The sequence below is a fragment of the Pseudorca crassidens genome, chromosome 11 (assembly GCF_039906515.1).
Source record: "Pseudorca crassidens isolate mPseCra1 chromosome 11, mPseCra1.hap1, whole genome shotgun sequence".
NCBI classification, from domain to species: domain Eukaryota; kingdom Metazoa; phylum Chordata; class Mammalia; order Artiodactyla; family Delphinidae; genus Pseudorca; species Pseudorca crassidens.
The window spans coordinates 90,747,230-90,773,963 of record NC_090306.1 but is presented as its reverse complement, the minus strand read 5'-3'; the positions used below and the strand labels follow the sequence as shown (position 1 = coordinate 90,773,963).

At 37.7% G+C, this 26,734-nt stretch overlaps 1 protein-coding gene across 9 annotated transcripts in view; it reads right to left on the bottom strand.

Moving 5' to 3' along the window:
• Window positions 1-26,734, bottom strand: part of RIC8B (RIC8 guanine nucleotide exchange factor B) — a 117,079-nt gene that overhangs the window by 52,771 nt on the left and 37,574 nt on the right. For all 9 annotated transcript variants that reach the window (XR_010932563.1, XR_010932565.1, XR_010932564.1 and 6 more), the window contains exons 3-4: window positions 23,213-23,821; window positions 13,106-13,200 (exon numbers count right to left, since the gene is read on the bottom strand). Coding sequence is in view for 3 of the 9 variants with exons in the window: in XM_067697840.1 (XP_067553941.1) it covers window positions 13,106-13,200; window positions 23,213-23,821 (704 nt within the window). In the remaining 6 variants the exon portion in view is untranslated. The remainder of the gene's footprint in view (window positions 1-13,105; window positions 13,201-23,212; window positions 23,822-26,734) is intronic.

Here is a 26,734-nt window from a genome sequence, read left to right as displayed (position 1 = left end):
TAGGGTGTTATTATAATAACTCAGGTGAATGAACACGGTGGTAACAGTGCAGTGGTCAGATCTGGATACATTTTGAAGATTTCCTGATAGGCTAGTTGTGGGGTGTGAGAATCCACGGTTCTAGCCTTAGCAAGTGGAAAGCTAGAGTTGCCATAAATTGAAATGGGAAACACTGCAGGAGAAGCAACATTTTAGGGGAAGAGTAAGAGTGTAATCTTGGATATGTTAAGTTTGGAATGTCTGTTATACTTCCAAATGGAGATGTTAACAGGAAGTTAACTGTAAGAGTCAGGGAGATCAGGGAGGGAGATCTGGACTAGAGATATAAACTGAGGAGTCATTAGCATGTAGATGGTATTTAAAGACCATCTACATGCTAAAGACTGGATTAGATCAGTAAAGGAGTGAGTGTAGATTGACAGATTATGAGAGATAGGCCTGGGGCACTCTACCATCCAGAGGCTGAGTGGGAGAGGAAGAAATTACAACTAGTGAGGTAGGAGGGAAACCAAGATAGGATGGTATCCTGGAAGAAAGTATAACAGTAAGAATGGAGTGATCACATGTGGTCAAATGATGTGGACAGATCAAGTGACTGGATTTAGAAACACAGAAGTGACCTTAATAATAGCCATTCGGGTGTAGTGGGACTAAAACCTGAGTAGACTAGATTCAAGAGAGAATAGTAGAAGAATCAGATAGTCGATACCTAGAGGAGGTTTACTGCAAAGGGCAAAAGAAGACTGGAACAGCAAATCCAGGTGGCAAAGTGTTAACCCATAGGGACCTGGTCATTGTTCTCTAAGTATGCTGTAGACATAGTCTCATTTCTGTATTTGTCCATGTTTTCTCCTGTTTAGAATGGTCTCATTCTTTAAGATTAGCTCAAGTCTCACTTTATTCTCAACAAATATTTACTATGCCTTGTACTAGATGCTAAGTATACAAAAATAAATAAAATATGCTCCTTTTCCTAAGAGAAGACAGCATAACATAATTTGTAGAGCAATGGGTTGAATTGTAAGTTGCCTCCTAGAAATGTGTGCCTTGGGCAAATTACATGACCTATTCTAGGCCTTGGTGTCCTTAATTCTAAAGTAAAGGGAAATAAATTTATCCCATCAGGTTGATGTGAGGATTAAATGAAAAAAGGCATGCAAAGCACTCTGCCTGGTACATAGTAAATGGCAGCTATTAAGGAGCTTTTGAACAGGAGACATACTATACCATAGGAGGGAACAGAAAATATCTGGAAGAATGAGAGAATATGGTATCTGTGGGGAAATGAAAACAGGTTCCTAAGTCTAAAGCAAAGGACAAGGCCTCTAAAGGACAGGGCCTTAGTAGGCATAAGACAAAAAAAGTGTGTGTATGAGTGTGTAGAGTGGGGAAGGGGGATTATAAAGGGGATTGCCATGATGAGATACATTTTATGGCCAAATGGGTTACTGATGACCTTAAACCAGAGTTGTGCTGGCAAAGGAGTAGGTGCAGAAGCCAGAAAAACACATTTCCCAGATGCATTTGCGGATCATTAATAAATGCATAGTGACAAAATAAGTTTGCTCTTAATCATAAAGACAGAGGGGAGCCACAAGAGGATTCTAAGCAGAGTTACTTTTTGAAAAACAACTCTGCGTGCAGTGGAAAGGATGGACCAGTCTGTCAGGTTAGGTAAAACTTTCCTACAGGACAGAGCAGCTTGAGTTTAGAACTGGAGAAAGAAGGTGGTCTGACAGATCTGGGGTTAGGCGCTTGAACACTGGCAGGACAGGACAATTAGGGAGTAGAGGGAGATGAACCAAATGATGAACCAATGCTTTAGAATAGAGAGGGAAGAAAGGAAACCTTAAGGAGGCTTACAGGTAGGAGAAAAAGGAATCACCAGGGGACCAGAGGTCTGGATGAGGATGGAGAACAGGTACAGTATGAGTGAGGAAGACTTTCCTCATCATGCTAGACCATAGTGAGCATGTTATCTGAATTCTATTAGCAATTATTATTTGGATAATTAATTTACTGGGAAACTACGCAAAAACTATCTTGTGACATCTCTTCTATTCTTTTCTTGATTGTTATTTAACTTTTCATAATATTCATGTCTTGTTTCCCCATTTATACTCTATGTTCCTCCAGACTATGCACTATGGTGTGGAATCCTTCAGGAACCTAGCATGGTACTCAGCTATAGTTCAGATAATATCTGTTCACCTAGATAACTGTTATTCACAGTGAGAATTAGGTTAAAGAGCTAAGAGTTTTAATAACAAAAAGAAAAAAACCCTCTCCCCAATCTCTCCGAACTCTCCTTTTTCTGTATACCTATATAAACTTGTTTATGTCTAACACAACACTCATCAAAACAAGTGCACTTATTCACTTAGCAGCCTCTTTTACCCCCTAGTTGGTGAGCCCTGGAGAACAAAGATTATACTGTATTCACCTTCGTTGCCTCTAGAGCTCAACATAGTGCCTAACACATAGTAAGTTCTCAGTTAATAAATATAAACCAAAATGAAATGGTTCAATTTTCAAACATTTTTTAGAAGTCTGCCATGTGTAAGACACGCTTACTTTTTTTACATTTTACATTTTGCAATGTGTGTATCAAATCAACACACTGTACACCTTAAATGTATACAATGTTATATGTCAATTATGTCTCAATAAAGCTAGAAAAAACAGACATTATGCTTAGCACTGTAATGAGGTGTCATTAGGTACTAAAGTGTCCCCTTAAATATGTGAGATAAAATGAATTGGTTTAAACAAAGAACAACAAAAAAAAGCAGGGAGGTACTTTTTTTTTTCCATTTTTCAATTTTATTTATTTTTTTATACAGCAGGTTCTTATTAGTTATCCATTTTATACATTATTAGTGTATATATGTTAATCCCAATCTCCCATTTCATCACACCACCACCACCCCCACTTTCCCCCCTTGGTATCCATACATTTGTTCTCTACACCTGTGTCTCTATTTCTGCCCTACAAACCTGTTCATCAGTACCATTTTTCTAGGTTCCACATATATGCGTTAATATACGATACTTGTTTTTCTCCTTCTGACTTACTTCACTCTGTATGACAGTCTCTAGGTCCATCCACATCTCTACAAATGACCCAATTTCGTTCCTTTTTATGGCTGAGTAATATTCCATTGTATATATGTACCACATCTTCTTTCTCCATTTGTCTGTCGATGGGCATTTAGGCTGCTTCCATGACCTGGCTATTGTAAACAGTGCTGCAAAGAACATTGGGGTGAATGTGTCTTTTTGAATTATGGTTTTCTCTGGGTATATGCCCAGTAGTGGGATTGCTGGGTCATATGGTAATTCTATTTTCAGTTTTTTAGGAAACCTCCATACTGTGCTCCATAGTGGCTGTATCAATTTACATTCCCCCCCAATGGTGCAAGAGGGTTCCCTTTCCTCCACACCCTCTCCAGCATTTGTTGTTTATAGATTGTCTGATGATGCCCATTCTAACCGGTGTAAGGTGATACCTCATTGCAGTTTTGATTTGCATTTCTCTAATAATTAGTGACGTTGAGCAGATTTTCATGTGCTTCTTGGCCATCTGTATGTCTTCTCCGGAGAAATGTCTATTTAGGTCTTCTGCCTATTTTTGGATTGGGTTGTTTTTTTGATATTGAGCTGCATGAGCTGTTTATATATTTTGGAGATTAATCCTTTGTCCATTGATTTGTCTGCAAGTATTTCCTCCCATTCTGAGGGTTCTCTTTTCGTCTTATGGTTTCCTTTGCTTTGCAAAAGCTTTTAAGTTTCATTAGGTCCCATTTGTTTGTTTTTATTTCCATTACTCTAGGAGGTGGATCAAAGAAGATCTTGCTGTGATTTATGTCAAAGAGTGTTCTTCCTCTGTTTTCCTCTAAGAGTTTTACAGTGTCCAGTCTTACATTTAGGTCCCTAATCCATTCTGAGTTTATTTTTGTGTATAGTGTTAAGGAATGTTCTAATTTCATTCTTTTACATGTAGCTGTCCAGTTCTCCCAGCACCACTTATTGAAGAGACTGTCTTTTCTCCATTGTATATCCTTGCCTCCTTTGTCATAGATTAATTGACTACAGGTGTGTGGGTTTATCGCTGGGTGTGTGGGTTTATCTCTGGGCTTTCTATCCTGTTCCATTGATCTATACTTCTGGTTTTGTGCCAGTACCATATTGTCTTGATTACTGTAGCTTTGTAGTATAGTCTAAAGTCAGGGAGTCTCATTCTTCCAGCTCCGTTTTTTCCCCCTCAGGACTGCTTTGGCTATTCGGGGTCTACTGTGTCTCCATACAAATTTTAGGATTTTTTTTCTAGTCCTGTAAAAAATGCCATTTATAATTTGATAGGGATTGCATTGAATCTCCGGATTGCTTTGGGTAGTATAGGCATTTTCACAATATTGATTCTTCCAATCCAAGAACATGGTATATCTCTCCATCTGTTTGTATCAGCTTTACTTTCTTTCATCAGTGTCTTATAGTTTTCTGCATACAGGTCTTTTGTCTCCTTAGGTAGGTTTATTCCTAGGTATTTTATTCTTTTTGTTGCATAAATGGGAGTGTTTCCTTAACTTCTCTCTCAGATTTTTCATCATTAGTGTATAGGAATGCAAGAGGTTTCTGGGCATTAATTTTGTATCCTGCAACTTTACCAAATTCATTGATTAGCAGTTTTCTGGTGGCATCTTTAGGATTCTCTATGTATAGTATCATCTCATCTGCAAACAGTTACAGTTTTACTTCTTCTTTTCCAATTTGTACTCTTTTTACTTCTTTTTCTTCTCTGATTACCATGGCTGGGACTTCCAAAACTATGTTGAATAACAGTGGTGAGAGTGGTCATCCTTGTCTTTTTCCTGATCTTAGAGGAAATGCTTTCAGGTTTTCACCATTGAGAATGATGTTTGCTGTGGGTTTGTCATATATGGCCTTTATTATGTTGAAGTAGGTTCCCTCTATGCCCACTTTCAGGAGACTTTTTATCATAAATGGGTGTTGAATTTTGTCAAAAGCCTTTTCTGCATCTATTCAGATGATCATATGGTTTTTATTCTTCAATTTGTTAATATGGTGTATCACATGGATTGATTTGTGTATATTGAAGAATCCTTGCATCCCTGGGATAAATCCCACTTGGTCATGGTGTATGATCCTTTTAATGTGCTGTTACACTCTGTTTGCTAGTATTTTGTTGAGGATTTCTGCATCAATATTCATCAGTGATATTGGTCTGTAATTTTCTTTCTTTGTAGTATCTTTCTCTGGTTTTGGTATCAGGGTGATGGTCGCCTCATAGAATGAGTTTGGGAGTGTTCCTTCCTCTGCAATTGTTTGGAAGAGTTTGAGAAGAATAGGTGTTAGCTCTCCTCTAAATTTTTGATAGAATTCGCCTGTGAAGCCATCTGGTCCTGGAATTTGTTGGAAGATTTTTAATCACAGTTTCAATTTCATTACATGTGATTGGTCTGTTCATATTTCCTATTTCTTTCTGGTTCAGTCTTGGAAGGTTATACCTTTCTAAGAATTTGTCCATTTCTTCCAGGCTGTCCCTTTTACTGGCATAGAGTTGCTTGTAGTAGTCCCCTAAGATGCTTGGTATTTCTGCGGTGTCTGTTGTAACTTCTCCTTTTTCACTTCTAATTTTATAGATTTGAGTCCCCTCCCTCTTTTTCTTGATGAGTCTGGCTAATGGTTTATCAATTTTATCTTCTCAAAGAACTGGCTTTTACTTCTATAGATCTTTGCTACTGTTTTGTTTCTATTTCATTTATTGCTGCTCTGATCTTTATGATTTCCTTCCTTCTACTAACTTTGGGTTTTGTTTGTTCTTCTTCCTCTAGTTCCTTTACATGTAAGGTTAGATTGTTTATTGGAGATTTTTCTTGTTGCTTGAGGTAAGCGTCTATTGCTATATACTTCCCTGTTAGAACTGCTTTTGCTGCATACCATAGGTTTTGGATTGTCGTGTTTTCGTTGTCCTTTGTCTCTAGGTATTTCCTGATTTTCTCTTTGATTTTTTCAGTGATCTCTTGGTTGTTTAGTAGCGTATTGTTTAGCCTCCATGTGTTTGTGTTTTTTACGTCTTTTTCGCTGTAATTGATTTCTAATCTCATAGCATTGTGATCAGAAAAGATGCTTGGTATGAGTCCAATTTTCTTAAATTTACTGAGGCTTGATTTGTGACCCAAGATATGATCTATCATGCAGAATGTTCCGTGTGCACTTGAGAAGAACGTGTAATCTGCTGTTTTTGGATGGAATGTCCTACAAATATCAATTAAGTCTAACTGGTCTATTGTGTCACTTAAAGCTGTGTTTCCTTATTTATGTTCTGTTTGGAAAATCGGTCCATTGGTGTAAGTGAGGTGTTAAAGTCCCCCACTATTATTGTGTTACTGTCGATTTCCTCTTTTATAGCTGTTAGCAGTTGCCTTATGTATTGAGGTGCTCCTATGTTGGGAGCATATATATTTATAATTGTTATATCTTCTTCTTGGATTGATCCCTTGATCATTATGTAGTGTCCTTCCTTGTCTCTTGTAACATTCTTTATTTTAAAGTCTATTTTATCTGATATGAGTATTGCAACTCCAGCTTTCTTTTGATTTCCATTTGCACAGAATATCTTTTTTCATCCCCTCACTTTCAGTCTGCATGTGTCCCTAGGTCTGAAGTGGGTCTCTTGTAGACAGCATATATATGGGTCTTGTTTTTGTATCCATTCAGCAAGCCTGTGTCTTTTGGTTGGAGCATTTAATCCATTCACGTTTAAGGTAATTATTGATATGTATGTTCCTGTTACCATTTTCTTAATTGTTTTGGGTTTGTTTTTGTAGGTCCTTTTCTTCTCTTGTGTTTCCCGCCTGGAGAAGTTTCTTTAGCATTTGTTGTCAAGCTGGTTTGGTGGTACTGAATTCTCTTAGCTTTTGCTTGTCTGTAAAGCTTTTGATTTCTCCATCAAATCTGATAGAGATGCTTGCTGGGTAGAGTAATCTTGGGTGTAATTTCTTCCCTTTCATCACTTTAAATATGTCATGCCACTCCCTTCTGGCTTGTAGAGTTTCTGCTGAGAAATCAGCTGTTAACCTTATGGGAGTTCCCTTGTATGTTATTTGTCATTTTTCCCTTGCTGCTTTCAATAATTCTTCTTTGTCTTTAATTTTTGTCAATTTGATTACTGTGTGTTTGGCATGTTTCTCCTTGGGTTTATCCTGCCTGGGACTCTCTGCACTTCCTGGACTTGGGTGGCTATTTCCTTGTCCATGTTAGGGAAGTTTTCAACTATAATCTCTCTCTTCAAATATTTTCTCAGGTCTTCTCTCTCCTCTCCTTCTGGGACCCCTTTAATGTGAATGTTGGTGCATTTAATGGTGTCCCAGAGGTCCCTTAGGCTGTCTTCATTTCTTTTCATTCTTTTTTCTTCATTCTGTTCCACAATAGTGAATTCCACCGTTCTGTCTTCCAGGTCTTTTATCTGTTCTTCTGCCTCAGCTTTCTACTATTGATTCCTTCTAGTGTATTTTCATTTCAGTTATTGTATTGTTCATCTCTGTTTTTTTGTTCTTTAATTCCTCTAGGTCTTTGTTAAACATTTCTTGCATCTTCTCCGTCTTGGCCTCCATTCTTTTTCCAAGGTCCTGGATCATCTTCACTATCATTATTCTGAATTCTTTTTCTGGAAGGTTGCCTATCTCCACTTCATTTAGTTGTTTTTCTGGGGTTTTATCTTGTTTCTTCATCTGGTACATAGCCCTCTGCCTTTTCATCTTGTCTTTCTGTGAATGTGGTTTTTGTTTCACAGGCTGTAGGACTGTAGTTCTGCCTGCTTCTGCCCTCTGATGGATGAGCCTATCTAAGAGGCTTGTGCAGGTTTCCTGATGGGAGGGACTGGTGGTGGTAGAGCTGGGTGTTGCTCTGGTGGGCAGAGCTCAGTAAAACTTTAATCTGCTTGTCTGCTGATGGGTGGGGCTAGATTCCTTCCCTGTTGGTTGTTTGGCCTGATACGACCCAACACTGGAGCCTACCCGGCTCTTTGGTGGGGTAATGGTGGACTGTGGGAGGGCTCACGCCAAGGAGTACTTCCCAGAACTTCTGCTGCCAGTGTCCTTGTCCTCCTGGTGAGCCACAGCCACCCCCCACCTCTGCAGGAGACCCTCTAACACTAGCAGGTAGGTCTGGTTCAGTCTCCTGTGGGGTTACTGCTCCTTCTCCAGGTCCTAATGCGCACACTACGTTGTGTGTGCCCTCCAAGAATGGAGTCTCTGTTACCCCTGTCCTGTTGAAGTCCTGCAATCAAATCCCGCTAGCCTTCAAAATCTGATTCTCTAGGAATTCCTCCTCCCGTTGCCGGACCCCCAGGCTGGGAAGCCTGACGTGGGGCTCAGAACCTTCACTCCAGTGAGTGGACTTCTGTGGTATAAGTGTTCTCCAGTTTGTGAGTCACCCACCCAGCAGTTATGGGATTTGATTTTATTGTGATTGCGCAGCTCCTACCGTCTCATTGTGGCTTCTCCTTTGTCTTTGGATGTGTGGTATCTTTTTTGGTGAGTTCCAGTGTCTTCCTATCGATGACTGTTCAGCAGTTAGTTGTGATTCCCATGCTCTCACAAGAGGGAGTGAGAGCACGTCCTTCTACTCCACCATCTTGAACCAATCTTCAGGGAGGTAAGTACTTTTTAAATAACACTGGCTCTTTTGGGTAAAAACAAAACAAAAAAAAGCTTTGTAGATGCCAATGTGTTGCATGGAAGAAATTATGCTGAAAAGCTGCAAGAAATTAAATCAGATCTGGTCCTCCCCTCTCCTTTCTTCTCTAGTGTATAGGCCATCCCCATCTTTCCCCTTCTCTCCAAATAAAACAAAATCACAACCACATCCACATGCAACTTTTTTTTGGCTAAGTGTTTATGCATAAGCTTACTGATTATGGACAAGAGGGCTCAAAATACTCTCAGGCAGATATTAGAATTGGACAGAATTAGGATGTCCTTTAATGGAGCCAAAAGGGTGGATCATACCAACAATTTACTTATTACCATAAGTATAGACAAAAGGAAATGAAATAGAACAAATAGATTGTAGAAACTATATAAGATGCTGATTAGTGGAAAGGAAGTCGACATCAAGGTCAGCTATCATCGTGAACTAACTCATTTTATCTCTATGTCCATGTTCTCCTGATTTCTCTAGGGAAAAAAGAAAAAGACACTGTCTTACACAGACAACATATCAGAAAAACTGCTGCTAAGCCATTTTTTGACCCACTCATCTCCTAGAGTACCTTAACAGGCTCCTGACATGCCTACCAAGCATCTGGCTTGAGAAAATCTTAGATTAACAGAAAACAGACTTCACTACACAATCGCAATATATACAAAGAAATAGCTTCCTAAACAAAACATGAAAATTCAGTAAACTTCCACAATGTTCACTGCAGCTCTATTTACAATAGCCAGGACATAGAAGCAACCTAAGTGTCCATCAACAGATGAATGGATAAAGAAGATGTGGCACACATATACAATGGAATATTACTCAGCCATACAAAGAAATGAAATTGAGTTATTTGTAGGGAGGTGGATGGACCTAGAGTCTGTCATACAGAGTGAAGTCAAAAAGTGAAAAACAAGTACTGTGTGCTAACACATATATATGGAATCTAAAACAACATAAAAATGGTTCTGAAGAACCTAGGGGCAAGACAGGAATAAATATGCAGATGTAGAGAATAGACTTGAGGACATGGGGAGGGGGAAGGGTTAGCTGGGACGAAGTGAGAGAGTGGCATGGACTTATATATACTACCAAATGTAAAATAGATAGCAAATGGGAAGCAGGTGCATAGCACAGGGAGATCAGCTCGGTGCTTTGTGACCACCTAGAGGGGTGGGATAGGGAGGGTGGAAGGGAGACACAAGAGGGGAGAGATATGGGGATATATGTATATATATAGCTGATTCACTTTGTTATAAAGCAGAAACTAACATACCACTGTAAAGCAATTATACTGTAATAAAGATGTTAAAAAAAATTCAATAAACCTTAAAAAGGAGCTTTAGAACTAAACATTGGATCTAAAAGCTAATATGCTCATTATAATAATAGTAACAGAAGTAGCAGTGGCTGCAGTGTTGTGGCAGTGGCAGTAGCAGCTCCTCCCCCATTTACTGAGAGCTTACTCAGTGCCAGGGACGGATGGCTTTACTAATTTCTCATTTAATCATTATTACAACCCTTTGAGTTTGATGACAATGCATAACCATACACCACACTATCTAGGTTTACCTCTTTCATTACCTTTTTCCTTAAAAAAAAAAAGCAAAAAACAAACTTAGATATTAACTTTAAAAAATGGAATGGGGCTTCCCTGGTGGCGCAGTGGTTGAGAGCCCGCCTGCCAATGCAGGGGACACGGGTTCGTGCCCCAGTCCGGGAAGATCCCACAGGCTGTGGAACGGCTATGCCCATGAGCCATGGCCGCTGAGCCTGCGCGTCTGGAGCCTGTGCTCCGCAACGGGAGAGGCCACAACAGTGAGAGGCCCGCGTACCGCAAAAAAAAAAAAAAAAAAAAAAAAAAATAGAATGAGATGTTACCTTGAAACATTCTGATTATTTTTAAAATGATGTCTTAAACACACACACACACACACACAAACTCTTTTCAGAGTCACTACAAATGGGCAGAATTTACTAGATATTACAATTCTAGTAAGGTTCTTAAAATAGCCCTTTGAGGTTGGTATAGTATTTTTTCTGCATTTAAATGGATTAGCTTAGAGTCATTACTGCTCAAATGATACTAATCACTTTAATTCTGATTTAAGGGACATGCAGGGCCAGCCCAGATAAACTGTCATGTCAGCAGCAACCTCAATCTCCCAGGAAAGCCTTTTAGCAATACATATAAATCTTGTCTATGGCTCTAGGGGTATTCCTTCTTATTTACAATGTAGCTAACAGATATTTTATCAGAGCAACTTATAGAAGTAAATTTAAAGAAAAATATCTTTTAAATTTATTTAAGAAAAATAAATATTTAAAGCAAATATCATCAGAAAGTAAAATAAAGAAATCTATACTTTAAAAAAATCTGAGTGTTAAAACCTCTTTACAGTTTTGCTCTCTTTTTACGAATACTGGGTACTGTTTTAAAATATTAAATTCACTCTTCAGAGAAAGCCTTAACAATGTTTTTGTGACTACTGTAACAATTCCCATCAAAACACTTTCTTCTCACATCCTTGTATGAATGTCATTTAACTTGTGATATGTAATTTCCAAAATAAATAAATAAATACATACATACATACATACATTTATACCTGGGCTTATAAACCCATTTTCTTGTAGTTTTAAGTTTGAATAGCTAGATTTCTAGTGTCTCTTGATTATAAAAAATTAGTCAGACAAAAATGCTTAATAAAATCTTTTTAGAGGATATGATTTATTGCAGTTAATCTGATTATTTTTAAAGACACAGCTTCAAGAAAATTAAAGGAAATTTTGATCTGTAGCTGCAGAAAGAAGTATACTTTTTAATTTTGAAGAAAACAATCTTTTGAAGACTTGCAGGGCAGAGTACATAAAGATAACCTACCAACAAACTCAGTACAATATCAAATAATAAACTGCCAATCATAACTAAAATAATATGGGTATGACTGAAAAAAGAACAAGGGTATGTTTCACTTTACACTCTGGTTGTATTTCTATAGTTTTATTTAAGCCATATTGTGGAAAACAGAATACTATAAATGCTCAAAAGGTAATTTCCACTAAGAACTCAGTTTTAAATTATTTGTAAAGCAGACTTAATGCCAAAGTTATTTGCTTGCAGATTTGAAATTTATTTGAATTGTTTAAAATGCCATTTGTGTTCTTATAGAATAAAGTGCCACGAGCAATCAATCTCATGTTAAAGTCAGAGGACTTGTTACTAGAAACCTGATACAAAATAGTAAGAGAACTAGAAAGATGCATTAATACTGCTTCAGCTGTTCTCAGAGAATGATAATTTAAAAAAAAGAATTTATTTATTTATTTGTTTTTTTTTTGGCTGCATTGGGTCTTCATTGCTGCGCGTGGGCTTTCTCTAGTTGCTGCGAGTGTGTGCTACTCTTCGTTGCTGTGCACAGTCTTCTCGTTGCAGTGGCTTCTCTTGTTGTGGAGCACGGGCTCTGTGTGCAGGGGCTTCAGTAGTTGTGGCTCTCGGCTCTAGAGCACAGGCTCAGTAGTTGTGACACGTGGGCTCTAGAGCCCAGGCTCAGTAGTTGTGGCTCGTGGGCTCTAGAGTGCAGGCTCAGTAGTTGTGGTGCATGGGCTTAGTTGCTCTGCGGCATGTGGGATCTTCCCAGACCAGGGCTCGAACCCACGTGCCCTGCATTGGCAGGTGGATTCTTAACCACTGTGCCACCAGGGAAGCCCCGAGAATGATAACTTTTAACAGCATTCCATAATAGCTCTAATAGGCAAGTCACAAAAATTGAACTATTTTTTATATATTAATACTTGAGACTGTGGCCCAAATCTTATAATAAGTTTTAAAAATTTAATTCATGTTGCTTAAGATATACTTTTTGGTAAATACTCTTACAATGAAAATAGTGAGATTATTAGTTTAAGTGTAGTAATTAAAATCAGGGTTCAACCCCAAGCTCTTTCACTTATTAGGGTTGAACAATCTTGGAGAAACTGCTTGATTTTTCTAGGACTCAGTTTCATCATGTATTGAAAGGGAAAAATAGTACCTACCTCATAAGGTTGGTGTGATGATTAAAAGAAGTTAATCTTTATAAAGCACTTAGCATAATGCCACACACAGTATTCAATAACTGTGTGCTATTATTATCATTCTGGGTTTTATTGTTGAATGCAACAAATGCCAAATTCTCTTCTCTTGTTGGGGCTTAATATAACAAAGTCAAAGAATGAAAATTTCTCATCAGGGCATAGTAATGATTTCTGACCTACCAGCTACCCAGTTTACTGTAATATTTTCACTTTCTTGTGTTTATAACAATTAAAATTAGATGCATAAAAACAATAAGAACTTATTATGTCTTTCACTGAAATATCAGTAGAGGTTACCTACCTGTGTAGCTCTTCTGTTTTGTCTTCAGTTGGACCTACGATTAGTAAACAATGGCGAAGAACAGCTGCCATGACACGAAACTGATGAGAATCACCCTATGGCAAATAAAAGAGAGGTGAGGAAAAATTGGGGATTGAATGAATGCCTTAATGAAGAAGTCCGGTACATTACTACAACCCTGGGAGTCATCCTATGGCCCATTTAACACCCAAAACAGTTATTCTTATGCCATACATAATAGAAGTCAGGATATTCTAGGAAGAATTCCCAAGTATTAACAAAGTATTAACTAAGTGAATTGTCATCATCTCATATGAACAGCTACAGCCACTGCCAGAAATGGCTGAAACCATAAGTTATTGATCTATCCTTCCCCTTATGACATGTCAGGCAAAGAGAAATATGATCAGCATCCATATATTATTACCTACTCTGTTTTACCTGTCCATAAGATTTAATTCAACTAGGGATCTTTTCCATTTCCAGAAAGTCTAGATTCTTTTGTTGGATAGTATACTGTTCCAGTTTACGAGTCATTATAAAAATTCAAACAGATATAATACTATCAGTATTTTAGAAGCGGGTTGTACATCCTTAATAAAAATGTCTTATCTCTTAACTTTCAAAAACAATGCATTAAAATCTATAATCTATCAACTTCATTTTAATGAATCTTCTTAATCTCCTAGTTCCTCCAAATCTTATTCCTAGTTTCTCCAAAGCGACCAGCAAGTGATGAAAAATAAGCACTCTTGAGTTTAATCTCCTATTTTCCCAATGTTTACTCATTGGTAGTGGTATTAGGCACACATAGAGTCCGAGGGAAGGCAAATAATAGGAAATAAGCTGAGCTCTGAATAATCACTTGGTTTACCTCCTAATTTATCATGAGATCTTGGGCCACTACAATTTTTTTAATCATCTGAATCAAGGTTGTACCTTTCTTCTTCCAAATTTTTAGTAATTAAGAAGACATGAAATTAGTGATAATTATCTATTATAATCAGATCCTGGATATGTTATATTTCAGGAAGGTTCCAATTACTTCAAAAGCTATTAAAATTTTTAAAGCTCTGTATATACATAATTGATTTCAAGTCTGTATAAAGTGAAATATATTCACATATTATACATATATAGCCTATATTTATATATATAACTCAGCCCTTCTAGGAAGATGTCTTTTATAAAATCTAACAAACAATAGCACAGTTTCATTACTCATAATGTGGATAACAATATTTTAAAATAACACCATCATGTGTAGATTTGGAAGAGATGAACGTCTCAGTGGCATAACAGAAAAAGCACTTTACTTAGAGTCAAGAGTCTAGGTTGTGACCTTAGGCAAGTCATATGGCTTCTCTAAGCCAAAGTTTCCCCATATGCATCTCCACAAACATGAGATTGTTAGGGTTGTAAAAGGATTAAAGAAGATGATACACATGAAAATGCTTAGTACTTTCAGTGAAATATTTGAGGGTGAGGGGAAGGATGAGGCAGGAAGGAAACAAAAGGTAAGACTGATAGAGCTGAAATGAGTGATAACGAAATTATTGCGTCTTGGGGAGGGGGTCCGGTGGAATGCTAGAGACACTAAGGGTTTGGAACGAACACTGTTCCACTTGCCATCTATCTTCAAATGCCTGAATCAAAATTCTCTAATATGCAAATATACTTTTACATATCCCACATTATATGAACCACACTGAAATGCATGTGAAACTCACCCATTACTTAACTCTTAAAAAGTTCATATTTTCCTTGGTTTTGATAATTAACTAAGAATGTACTTCCTTTTAAACTAGATTTTCCTTTATTTTAAATATCACAATCATTTTCCTCTCATGCTGATGTTGACAAGCCCCTTGCAAAACTCCATTTTGGTCCTTCCACTATTTGCAACTGTAAGTGAAAATCCTACTTCCTTCCATCCCCTTTCCTCCTGTCCCAATTTTCATGACACCAATTCCCCAGTTGTACCCTGTAGGTCTGCCTGCCCTCTTTTACTGTCCACTAAATTCTATTTCTTTACTCAAAACAACTACTGAAGTCCCGGGATTGTGTGCCTCTACTTTTAGTATCAATGACTCCTTTTCATCCTCCAGGTCTCAGAGAAGCCCCTTCTTTGACCACCTTATTTAGGTAGATTCCTTTTTTCATTATCTCTATCATTGTATCTTGCTATGATTTCTTTCAGGAAATCATAATCTGTAATTCCACATTTGTTTACATACTTACATATGCATTGTTTTCTCCATTCATCTAGCACCTTCACAAGTTTTAGAGGGCATGTGTTTAACAAAGTGTTCAATAATTTTTAATGTAAATGAAAAGTAAAACAAACAAAAAAGTGCTCAAATCATAAGTGTACAGCTAGATAAATTTTCACAAAATGAGCACGCCCATACAACCAGCATGAAAACAAAGCAACACCAAGATTGAGAACCCCAGAATTGCCCTCATGACCCCTTCAAATGACAGATCTGCTCTTCAATTGTAATTCTAACATTTAACATCATGGGTTAGTGATTTTTGTTGTCACAAATTTTAAGTGAATGGAATCATAAAATATAGACCCTTCTGTATCTGGTTGTGAGATTCATCCATGTTGTTGTGTACAGGTGCAGTTTGTTCATTTTCACTGCTTGAGAGTGGTGCTATTCAAAGTGCAGTTTGTGGACCACTACTGGTCCACACCCTGTTTGCCACTGATCTGCAAAGTCATGAGTACAGAAGGTACACCTGAACATTTAGAAACTTTTCAAGCAGTCTGACCTTGTGTGTAATATTGTATTATACAAGAGTTCCATTCTGACAGCTAAGGAAAGAAATCTGGTCCCTCACACTTAGGTTAGGAAAGCACTGCTGGCCACATAGCACAGGGAGATCAGCTCGGTGCTTTGTGTCCACCTAGAGGGATGGGATAGGGAGGGTGGGAGGGAGACACAAGAGGGAGGAGATATGGGGATGTATGTATATGTATAGCTGATTCACTTCGTTATAAAGCAGAAACTAACACACTATTGTAAAGCAATTATACTCCAATAAAGATGTTAAAAAAAAAAAAGCAAGCACTGCTGAATACAGTGAGTATATTACAATTCACTTATCCATTCTGCTCTTGATGGACACTTGGACTATACTGAAGAGTGCTGCTATGAACATACTTTCTTATATGTCATTTGGTATGCTGGGTCGTAGGGCATATACATATGACAGACTTTAGAAGGTACTGCCAAACAGTGTTTCAAAGTGTTTATACCAGCTTACACTCCCACCAGTTGCTCTACAGCTGCGCCAACACTTGGTATTGTCAGCCTTTTAAATTTGTCATTCTCATGGATGTGCAGAGATATTATTATGCATTTTCCTGATGACTGATAAAGTTGAACACCTTTTCTTATGTCTACTGGTCATTTGGATAGCTCTTTTATGAAGTGCCTGTTCAAGCCTTTTGCATATTTTTCTATAGGGTTAATTGACATTATTTGTAGGACTTGAATATATTCTAGTAGAGTCCTTTATTGCATATATGTGTTGAAAATATCATCTCCCATTTGGTGGCCTGTTTTTTACTTTCTTCTCTTGATGAACTAATTTTAATTTTAAGACCAATTTGTCAATTTTTCCTTTATGGTTTGATCTTTATTTTGTCCTGTTTTAAAAATCTTTGCCTATTTAAGAAATTTTTGACTTGTTTAAAATAAAGTCATGGGGCTTCCCTGGTGGCGCAGTCGTTGAGAGTCCGCCTGCCAATGCAGGGGACACGGGTTCGTGCCCCAGTCCGGGAAGATACCACATTGCGGTGAAGCGGCTGGGCCTGTGAGCCATGGCCGCTGGGTCTGCGCGTCTGGAACCTGTGCTCCTCAACGGGAGAGGCCACAACAGTGAGAGGCCCGCATATCGAAAAAAAAAAAAGTCATGAAGATAATCTTCTGTTTCTTTCCAAAAGCTTTATCATTTTACCTTTTACATTTAAGTCTCTTATCCATCTCAAATTAATTTTTCTGTATGGTAATAAGGTAGGGATTTAAATTCATTTTTAACTGATTAAAAAGCCCACCTTTTCCCCACTGCAATTCAGTGTTACCTGTATCATAAGTCAGTTGACTGTATATGTGTAGGTTTATTTCTAGATTCTTTATTCTATTAGTCTGCCTCAATAAATATTTGTTGAATGAGAGCTATCATTTAAAATGTCTTACTTAACAAAGGTCAGAGTGTACACTATTTCCTACTATTGGTTGTTCTGCTGGGTGACTTTACATAAACAATTTGAACTCTTTGATCTTTAGTGTCCTCATTTGTCACATGAGATTAATGCTCCTCCTATCTTACACAGATGCTTGAAAGAGTAAATATAATTGCTCTTTTTAAAACAATACACAGTTTATACAACTGTCATTTACTTCTTCATGAGCTAAGTTTTTTTTTTTTTTTTTGCGGTACGCGGGCCTCTCACTGTTGTGGCCTCTCCCGTTGCGGAGCACAGACTCTGGACGCGCAGGCTCAGCGGCCATGGCTCACGGGCCTAGCCGCTCCGCGGCATGTGGGATTTTCCCGGACCGGGACACGAACCCGTGTCCCCTGCATCGGCAGGCGGAGTCAACCACTGTGCCACCAGGGAAGCCCATGAGCTTAGTTTTGATATCTTTAGGGCATCAACAGTCTCTCCTCTGTAATCCTACTATCTCCAAAGGTTGAGAAGGCAAAAAAATCCCTAAGACAGAGGAGGAAGAAAGAGAAAGCAAGCAGGCTTGTTGTGACAGTAGAAATCAAAATGAGATAACACCAAAAGAGAGGTAAAAACTCATGAAACTCTTTGGGATCTTTGTTGGGGGGGAGGGAATCTTTTTATACAGGCTTTGTTTCTTATTCATAGATTCCACTACTGTACTATTGCTTTCTTCTCCTGTGCAACCTGTGGAAGATTTTCACGTTTGTTTGGTAAAGGTATCAATATCCTCATACCTTTTTCATTCAACACTTCAACCAATCTAATCAATGCCTGAGAAAAAAGTCTGAAAGGAGAATACCTCACACCAATGAGTCCTAAACTGGTTTTGTTATCCCAGGGTAGTTCTCATTACTTCAAGAAGGTTTAGGAAACTTGTCTTATGAAAATTCAATTTCAATTCTACACAAAGTGAAACACAAATACACACTCAACCACAAACGTACACATGCACTCTTACTTGGAAATATAGCTATACATCAGGTAGTATTTCACCCTATGTCTTACCCTTGCCATTTTGCAGTTATTTGTCCTACTAAATTGCGTATGTTCCTTACAGGCAAAGATTAAGTATTCCACCTCCACATCTTTTACATTTAACATGGTGCCGGGCATAAAGTAATAAATGCTTTTTGAATTAACTTACAAAAGGAAATATAAATATTATAAAATAGTGTGCTGTATCTCCAAAAAGGCTAGAATCTGCTCTCTAAACAACGTTATTAAATGTTTTAGGTTTCTAGAAAAATTAGTAGTTTTGAAAATTTAAAAGGTATCATAAACTTTCCCTCCTCCCTGTCACTTTGGCTATTTCTCTTATATACTTCCACTATACAGATAGCAAACTGTATCACATTTTATTTCTCATAAAACAAATATTCATTGAACACCTACTCTGTGCTAGGTATGTTGCTTAGCAGAAAGACTATGCCAGTGAGGTCAGACATACCCCCAAAGATCAAGAATATATGGCATTTGTAGCATCTGTGCACTTCTGAGTTGATTCTTTTTTATTTTCAAACATATAGAAAATATAGAGAAGAATAGTAAATAATGTGACAAACAGTTATATATCCATCTGTTTACATGTCTGTTTTTCCTATGAGACTGTTAGTTCTCTGAGGGCAGAGATGCTTTATATTGCATCTTGTGTGCCTAATACAGAACTTTGCACATATTGGGCACTCAATAATAAATGTTTGTTGAAAAAATGACTCAGTTAAAAAACATGGTACAGCGTGAAGCTTTATTTTTAATTAAATAATGTCAAGTCCTTTTTTCACACTTCCTTCAAAGTCTCTAAAATCATTATGGGGCTAATCTCTTCTGTTACGATGTGACATTCCCAATTAACTCCTATAGATACTCACTGTCTTATCTCACTCAGATAGCATCCTTTGACTACTCAGATACTTGTACTACTTCTCTGTTTGCACTTGGCTGTCTGGCTCTAACATGTGTGTTGGTCCTTGTATTTTCTCATTACATTGCATTGATACCTAGGAAGCACTGCAGAAGGGAATGTGTGCTAAGTAAGGGATCTCTAGAATAACATGCTTTCCTCCATGAACAGGGAGATTTAGCAAAGTGCTGAAGCACGAAGACGACAAGACCATTCCCATTAACTTTTCTAGAACTGATTTGGGGTCCTATAAAAGGAATAATTTGACTTTTTTAAACATACTACCTTCAGGAAAGGGAGAGAAAGACGGAGGAAGGCAGGGAGACAGACTGACACCACATATGGAAATAAGGCCAGCTACATTTCCTAATGAATGGAAAGGAATCTCTGAATTAATATGCTTGATGGCATTGGCTTCCAGGCAGGAATTTAACATTGAGGGATGAACCTAAAATGAACAAATCACACTAATTTGCTAAACCTCAAAAACCCTAATTTTCTGTTTTTTTGTAAATTGTAAATGAACAGTCATAAAAATACCTACTGAAACAGTTAAAACCAAAACCAAACATCTGCATTTTCTGTGACAACTGAGTTGTAAAGTAGGTAAAGATTTTAAAAAGTGAAATGCCAGGGGTTTGAGAGGTGTAAACTAGCACTATTCTTCTGAAGGTCAGTTTGGTAATACATATAAATTTAAATACATATGATATACACAAAAAACCCTAAAGTTTTGAAAAACCCTTTGGCCCATGAATTTCAGGAATTTATCTACAAAGATTTTACAACAAGAAAATTCACCGTGTATTACTATGTAAAACAGCAAACAACTGCAAACAATACAAATCTTTACACATAGGGGATTTGTTAAAGGTTGATAGATCCTTATGAAGGAATACTCTTTAAGTATTTTTATACATATACTTATGAGTATTCTTTCATAAAGATTTATTATCTTTATGAGAAGAAAGTGGTTGTTAAAAATTTTTTTTGGTTGCAGAACTCTTTTTATACCCCAAATGAAATCCAGTTATGACCTAAATTTAAAGAAAAACAATAGCAACAGCAACAATCAAAGGTGCTGGGTTTTTTTGGCCACGCTGTGCAGCCTGTGGGGCATGTGACATCTTAGTTCTCCTACCAGTGATCGAACCCCTACCCCCCTGGAGTGGGAGCGCAGAGTCTTAACACTGGACAGCCAGGGAAGTCCCCAAAGGCGCTCTTTTTAAAGAAAGGGTGGGGAACTTGAAACACTGTCCACTCATCCCCAGAGGTTACTCCTAGGAACATTATGGCTTCAAGGAACACACTGTGTAATCCACTACTCTTCAAGAACATTTATTGTGGGAAAAAGAGCAAGATGATAAAATGACTGCATTTTTTGTAAAAAAAAAATATATATATATTATCTTTGAATGGTAGGTTTATAGGTAATTTGTATTTTCTTATTGCTTGTATGCTTTTTTCCTTTAGATCTGCAGTATTATTTAGCATGTATTATTTTCATAAGGAAAATATTATTTTTAAGTCTATATTTTAAAGTTGGATTCTTCTGTACAGTAAGCTTTCCATATCCCTTTATTTCAGCTGGTATTTTAAGGTATTAACAATTCTTTAGATGCTTGCTCAACTAGAGAAAGATGTCTTTTATCTGACAATCAAGGAGATATTAAAATTCAGGTAAATGGACCCTTACTGGCAAGTTTCTCTACATCCTTACTACAGATTTCCCTTATGCTAAGTTATGTATACCTCAGTAAAAAGTACTCTATGTTCTGATTTCTGTGTCTTTTCACATGCTGTTCAATTTCTGTGAAATGTTTCATACTCCCATTCAAATAGCCAAATCATTCTCAGTCTTCAGATCTCAGGAGAGACTTTCAGGGGTCTTCTCTAACTATACTAAGTATTCTCCATCATTGTACTGTTTCTCTCCTAGTACTTAACACAATTTAAATTATATATTTGTTTACTTATTACCTATATCACCAATAAAACTGAAGTCTGCAGAGACTATGTGTATTATTTGCCAATATATTACACAACGCCTAGCATAATACCTGGCAATTGTTCATAAATATTTGTTGACTGATTTACTAAATGCTTGCTAAAATTTGAATTTAGAGACTTATGGAGACTCAAGCGGTTTAAAATAAGCTTTCCCACACTCTTGCCTAAGTGGGTTGGCAAGGTCCTGTTTTCAATACTGTTCACAATTTCTGATAACTTCAATAATAGCCCAGAGTCATATTAACTAGGCACATTTTATAATGCTTGTATAAAGTGATCCATGACTCACGAGAGTTCTGTTGAGATGCCTGCTTCACGACTACTGATCCTTTATCATGTATCTTTTGGAAAATAAACATTCTATGATACAGAATAAGTATTTGCCACTTCAACATTTTCTAAAGCTTCTTCCAGCCCTGCTATAAATTATAATTGAAGCACACTAATTAGGGCTAATCTCAATATACTGATATTTATTACATATCATTCCATACATATGCTGATGTGTGGCCACTGAACTATAAACCCTTTCTGTCAGGAATCTGAAGAGCATAAGCTACTATTTGGGGCACAATTTAAATAACAGGGGCTCCAACAATGGCAAACCAACAGTCTCAGAAGAGCTCTTGCAACTAAATGGAGAACTTAAAAACACCAAAACAAACAGTGTAAGAAAAATAACCATAGAAGGTACCAAATAAGCATAGAGACATAACATTTTAAATACTTCCAAATATTTGGTTTCAAAGCATAAATGGAGCATGTGGGCTTTCCACATCTTTTTCTGCCAAGTCCCAGGAAAAACTGACCATACTACAGTCATCTAAAACAGCTGTTAGGACTGATCTTCAAATATTTGGTTTCAAAATATAGACCTATTTGCACTTTAAAACCCAGATGCCTGCATACTCCTACTATAGCACTGCACTGAGATAATCCTTTCAAAGTAGGCTGCTGGCAAAAACAGATCTTTATTCATGGTAAGAACTGCTTCAAATGGACACAGCAAAATGTTAGCCTAAGTCCTAAAGTCAATTGTCAGAAAAGATAATTTGCTCTGGCACCAAAATACTTTTCTTTTCTTTCTTTTTTAAGGCAGAGACTAAATTTTATGAGTTATTTAAGGTTAAATAGAGCGGGTAAATGTGAAATGTTAAGATTCTAGAAGCAAGGGAAAAAGTTTATGTCCAGTTTACTTAAAATTATTGACTTCCTTAAACTAAGCTTCTTGTTTAGCATATTGTTCTTGTGGGTACTCAAATTTAAACTATCAAATCTGCTTCACTTTGGGTTGCTAGAAGGTCCAAGCCACAGAGAAGGATTTTAGTCTAGCAATAAGTCAAGTGGTTTAAAATAAACTTTCCCATATTCTGGTATAATTATACTTGTTTTCTAGGACTCTGTTATAAGCATGGCTATCTAGTTGTCCTACACTTCTGATAGTTATCTAACACTACAGAGTAACGGGTTAGGAGACTAGGATGATAGGTGATAAACAGTGTCTTTTACTCTACTGAGCAGACATCAATTCTGATTGATCAATTTCAACTTGCCTGAATATCTTTGTTTCTTTAAGACTGCAGGCAATGAAAATGCCTATACCTTTATGAATCACATTGTTTTGTTTCCCTTTAAATCCATCATTTAAACCTTGTTCCTGAAAGAGGCACTTAAAAAAAAAAGACACATGATAGTACAACTCAGAAAAGGAACTGTATTTGGCATCTTACAAAACAGTAGTCAATCTTCACCCTATTCTTCTGATAAGTGTTACACAAATGGGAAGAATAAGAGTTATAATGGTTAAGAAATGTATCTTGAGTCATTTAACTGATTAATGAGGGAACTGGAAACTTTTTCCATTTCCCTACTTAGCATTCGTCTCTGGCAGGCAGCTCTAAGGACACCCCAAACCAATGAAATTCCAAGTAGATAAGAATATTCTTCTCAACCTTACCTCTTTATGCACCTTCCAACTGTCTACCGTCACATTGAAGAGAGCTTTGAGGGCCTCAATGGCACAGTCTGTCTCCTGAGGTGAGAGAGGAGGTCCATTACGGTCTATGGCCGATTCATATTCATCGGTCCACTTGATGCTAAAGGCACTTTCCAAGATCTGGGTTAGCAGCGGTAGTCCTTGGAGCTCATAGCGCAATTGTGACCTGATGTCGGTGTGCAAAAGTGACAGGACGAAGAGCAAGCGCAAGTCAAAGCACTTAATGTCATTGATAAACTTTCGGTCCTTGCACTTTCTCAGGAGGTTACAGAGCTTTGCAGCAAGGTTAAGTTCCAGGCTGAGCTGCTGTGCCATCTGACTGTTGAACACTATGTTACAAAGACATTTTAATGACTCCACAATAACTGGGAACTCTGACACCTTCTCCAAAGAATCATCCGACTCATTTAGCTTGGCTAGTCGCAGCAGTATCTGCATATTTTCCTTAGTTGTTACAGGAACTAAAACCTTTTTGTCTCTGGAGAGAATGCGGAGAACTTCAAGGCAGGACACTTGACATGTTGTTGGGATGTCCTTTAAAAGGACTTTAAATATGCCTTCACAGAGTTTCTGGAAAACAAGAATGAGTATGAAAAAATCATTATTTGGCTTAAGTGATTTAAAACAGAATGTTTCTCTATCAGTGTATTTAACTGCAGTTCAAGATCTGGCTAGAAAAGGTTTTTACTTTTTTAAAGTCACAGAATGTTAGAACTGAAAGAGACCTTATATTTGGTGTACTTCTTTTACTTTACAGATATGAAAACTGAGGGCCAGAAAGGTTAAGTTACTTGTATGGGGCCAGAGTGAATTAGTGGGGCTGCAAAAGATAGAGTATAGGTTTCCTAATTTCCAGCCCAATATTCTTTCTATAAAATCACTTATTCTCTTTTAAACTGACTAGTTTCAAATGTCTTATATGGCTTTGTTCTCAATGAATTTTTAACATCAGACTACACATACTATCAGGATAGAAGGTAATCATCTGAATCATAGCTGTTTCCTTCCTGGAAATAAAGATTAGTGCCTTGAGAATTGGTTCACAATTGGCTACAAGTATAGGCTCTCGTAAAAAGACTTAAAGAAGTCTGCATTTCTGCCCAGTTTCAGCTGTGCTATTTCTTCTGAGTAGTACTACTGCAGTAGTCCCATGTTTTATAAACCTTAGAACTCTCTTTAGCTAACGTGTAATAACATTTAATCATCAAATGACCCCAGAGATCTTTTGCTGACAACACTGATAAAAATTATTCCAAGTGTTGGGTTCCAAAGAGGGCTCAGCTAGCATATATGATGCCTTTGAGTCAACTGCAAAAAGGTGCCCCTCTCCAGGCTAACTGCAAAAAATGTTCCTACTGGGTGGACAAATTACAAAACAGCCCTCTTCCTCTGGGCAGCCCTGTGCCAGGACACATGGCTTGGGAAGCTCAGAGTGTGGGCAGGATCTTAAGCTTCCCTTTGTTCTCTTGGTGTAGGGCACAGATTACACAAATATATGCAGTAGTCCTGGTTCCAAATTTTGCTACCACTATCTCAGAAACAACTCTTTATTTGGACCCAAAGTGTGCTCTATCTTGAATTTTTTGAAAAATAGTTATTTCTGTCATTGCCAAATTTAAGAACCATTGATAATTCTCTCAAAATTCAATGTCCAGCTTTCTTCTCCATAAACTGCAGATCTGGGTCTCTGAAGCTCAAACCTTATATGTGCAGCAAGCAGATATAACCATTCCACTGCTGACCATTTCTATACCCATTACATTTTATAAAAATAACAGCAACAACAACTATGACCAATACAAGGTTTTACAAAGTTTCTATTAACCTACCGTCAGACTTTAACTTTTTTAAAAAGAGGCTATCTGTGGGTCAAGCATTATGATCTTGGCAGGAATCCTAGGCCATGTGCATCTTCTCAGTACATCTGAGTCAAACAGCTATGGAAATGTCAATTTTATTTTTTTATAAATTTATTTATTTTATTTATTTAGTTTTGGCTGCATTGGGTCTTCGTTGCTGTGCACGGGCTTTCTCTAGGTGCGGTGAGCAGGGGCTATTCTTCGTTGTGGTACACGGGCTTCTCATTGCGGTGGCTTCTCTTGTTGCAGAGCACAGGCTCTAGGCACACAGGCTTCAGTAGTTGTGGCATGCAGGCTCAGTAGTTGTGGCACGTGGGCTCTAGAGTACAGGCTCAGTAGTTGTGGTGCACGGACTTAGTTGCTCCACGGCATGTGGGATCTTCCTGAACCAGGGCTCAAACCCATGTCCCCTGCATTGGCAGGCAGATTCTTAACCACTGCGCCACCAGGGAAACCCAGAAATGTCCATTTTAAATGTACTATGCTCTCTAGATGGAGGTGGGAAGGAAATTAACCTAACAAGCTAAAAAAAACTATCCCTGGGACTTCGCTGGTGGTCCAGTGGTTAAGACTCTGCGCTTCCAATGCAGGGGGCCTGAGTTCGATCCCTGGTCAGGGAACTAGATCTCGCAGGGCACAACTAAGGCTCGGGGCAGCCCAAAAAAAAAAAAAAAAAAAAAAAGGCACTCTATCCTTTAACATACCTGATAACTGGAAGGGACTTCCATTTAATGTTTTAATATCATTGTTAAAGCATTTTTTTCATGAATGCAGTTTTGTGGTGGAGGAAAGTATAATGTGCCTATTATTAAAAATATAAAAAATGGGAAATTTTCTCCAATTTCAGATCTTTCACACCCAAGACAAAAAAAAAATACCTTCTACATACTATTTCCTATGTGGTATATTCCTGGGTGGTGGAGTGAAATAACCTTTGCTCCCATACAATTTTACCCAAGAGGGAAATTATCTACATTCCTAGTTAAGAAATACATAATAAATATGATATTATAAAATACTATATATGTGAATTTGGAGTTCTACATATCTAATAAAACACAGAAATCTTTTTTTTTTTTTTTTTTGCGGTACGCGGGCCTCTCACTGTTGTGGCCTCTCCAGTTGCGGAGCACAGGCTCCGGACACACAGGCTCAGCGGCCATGGCTCATGGGCCCAGCCACTCCGCTGCATGTGGGATCTTCCCGGACCGGGGCACGAACCCATGTCCCCTGCATCGGCAGGCGGACTCTCAGCCACTGCACCACCAGGGAAGCCCCTAAAACACAGAAATCTTTAGCTCTTTTCTTTCTAAACCAAAAACAAGAGCAACAATAAAATCCAAAAACAAAAAAAATCTGTGGGTAATATGGCTTCTTTCTTCCTCCACCTTCAGACTCAAGAAAGAAAAAAGGCAAAATATGAATACAAACTGGCATAGCCAAGGCTATTAGCCAAATGGACTGTTAAACTCTGGGACATAAGAAGGCTACATAAAAGAAATTAGAGAGGCCTATAAAATTTATAGTTAAAAATTGCCTCATCTAAAGGCTTGTAGGAGATCAGCAACCGAGACTGTTTTAAGCACAGTTTTCAATCATAGTTGTTTTAAACTCATCATAGTTG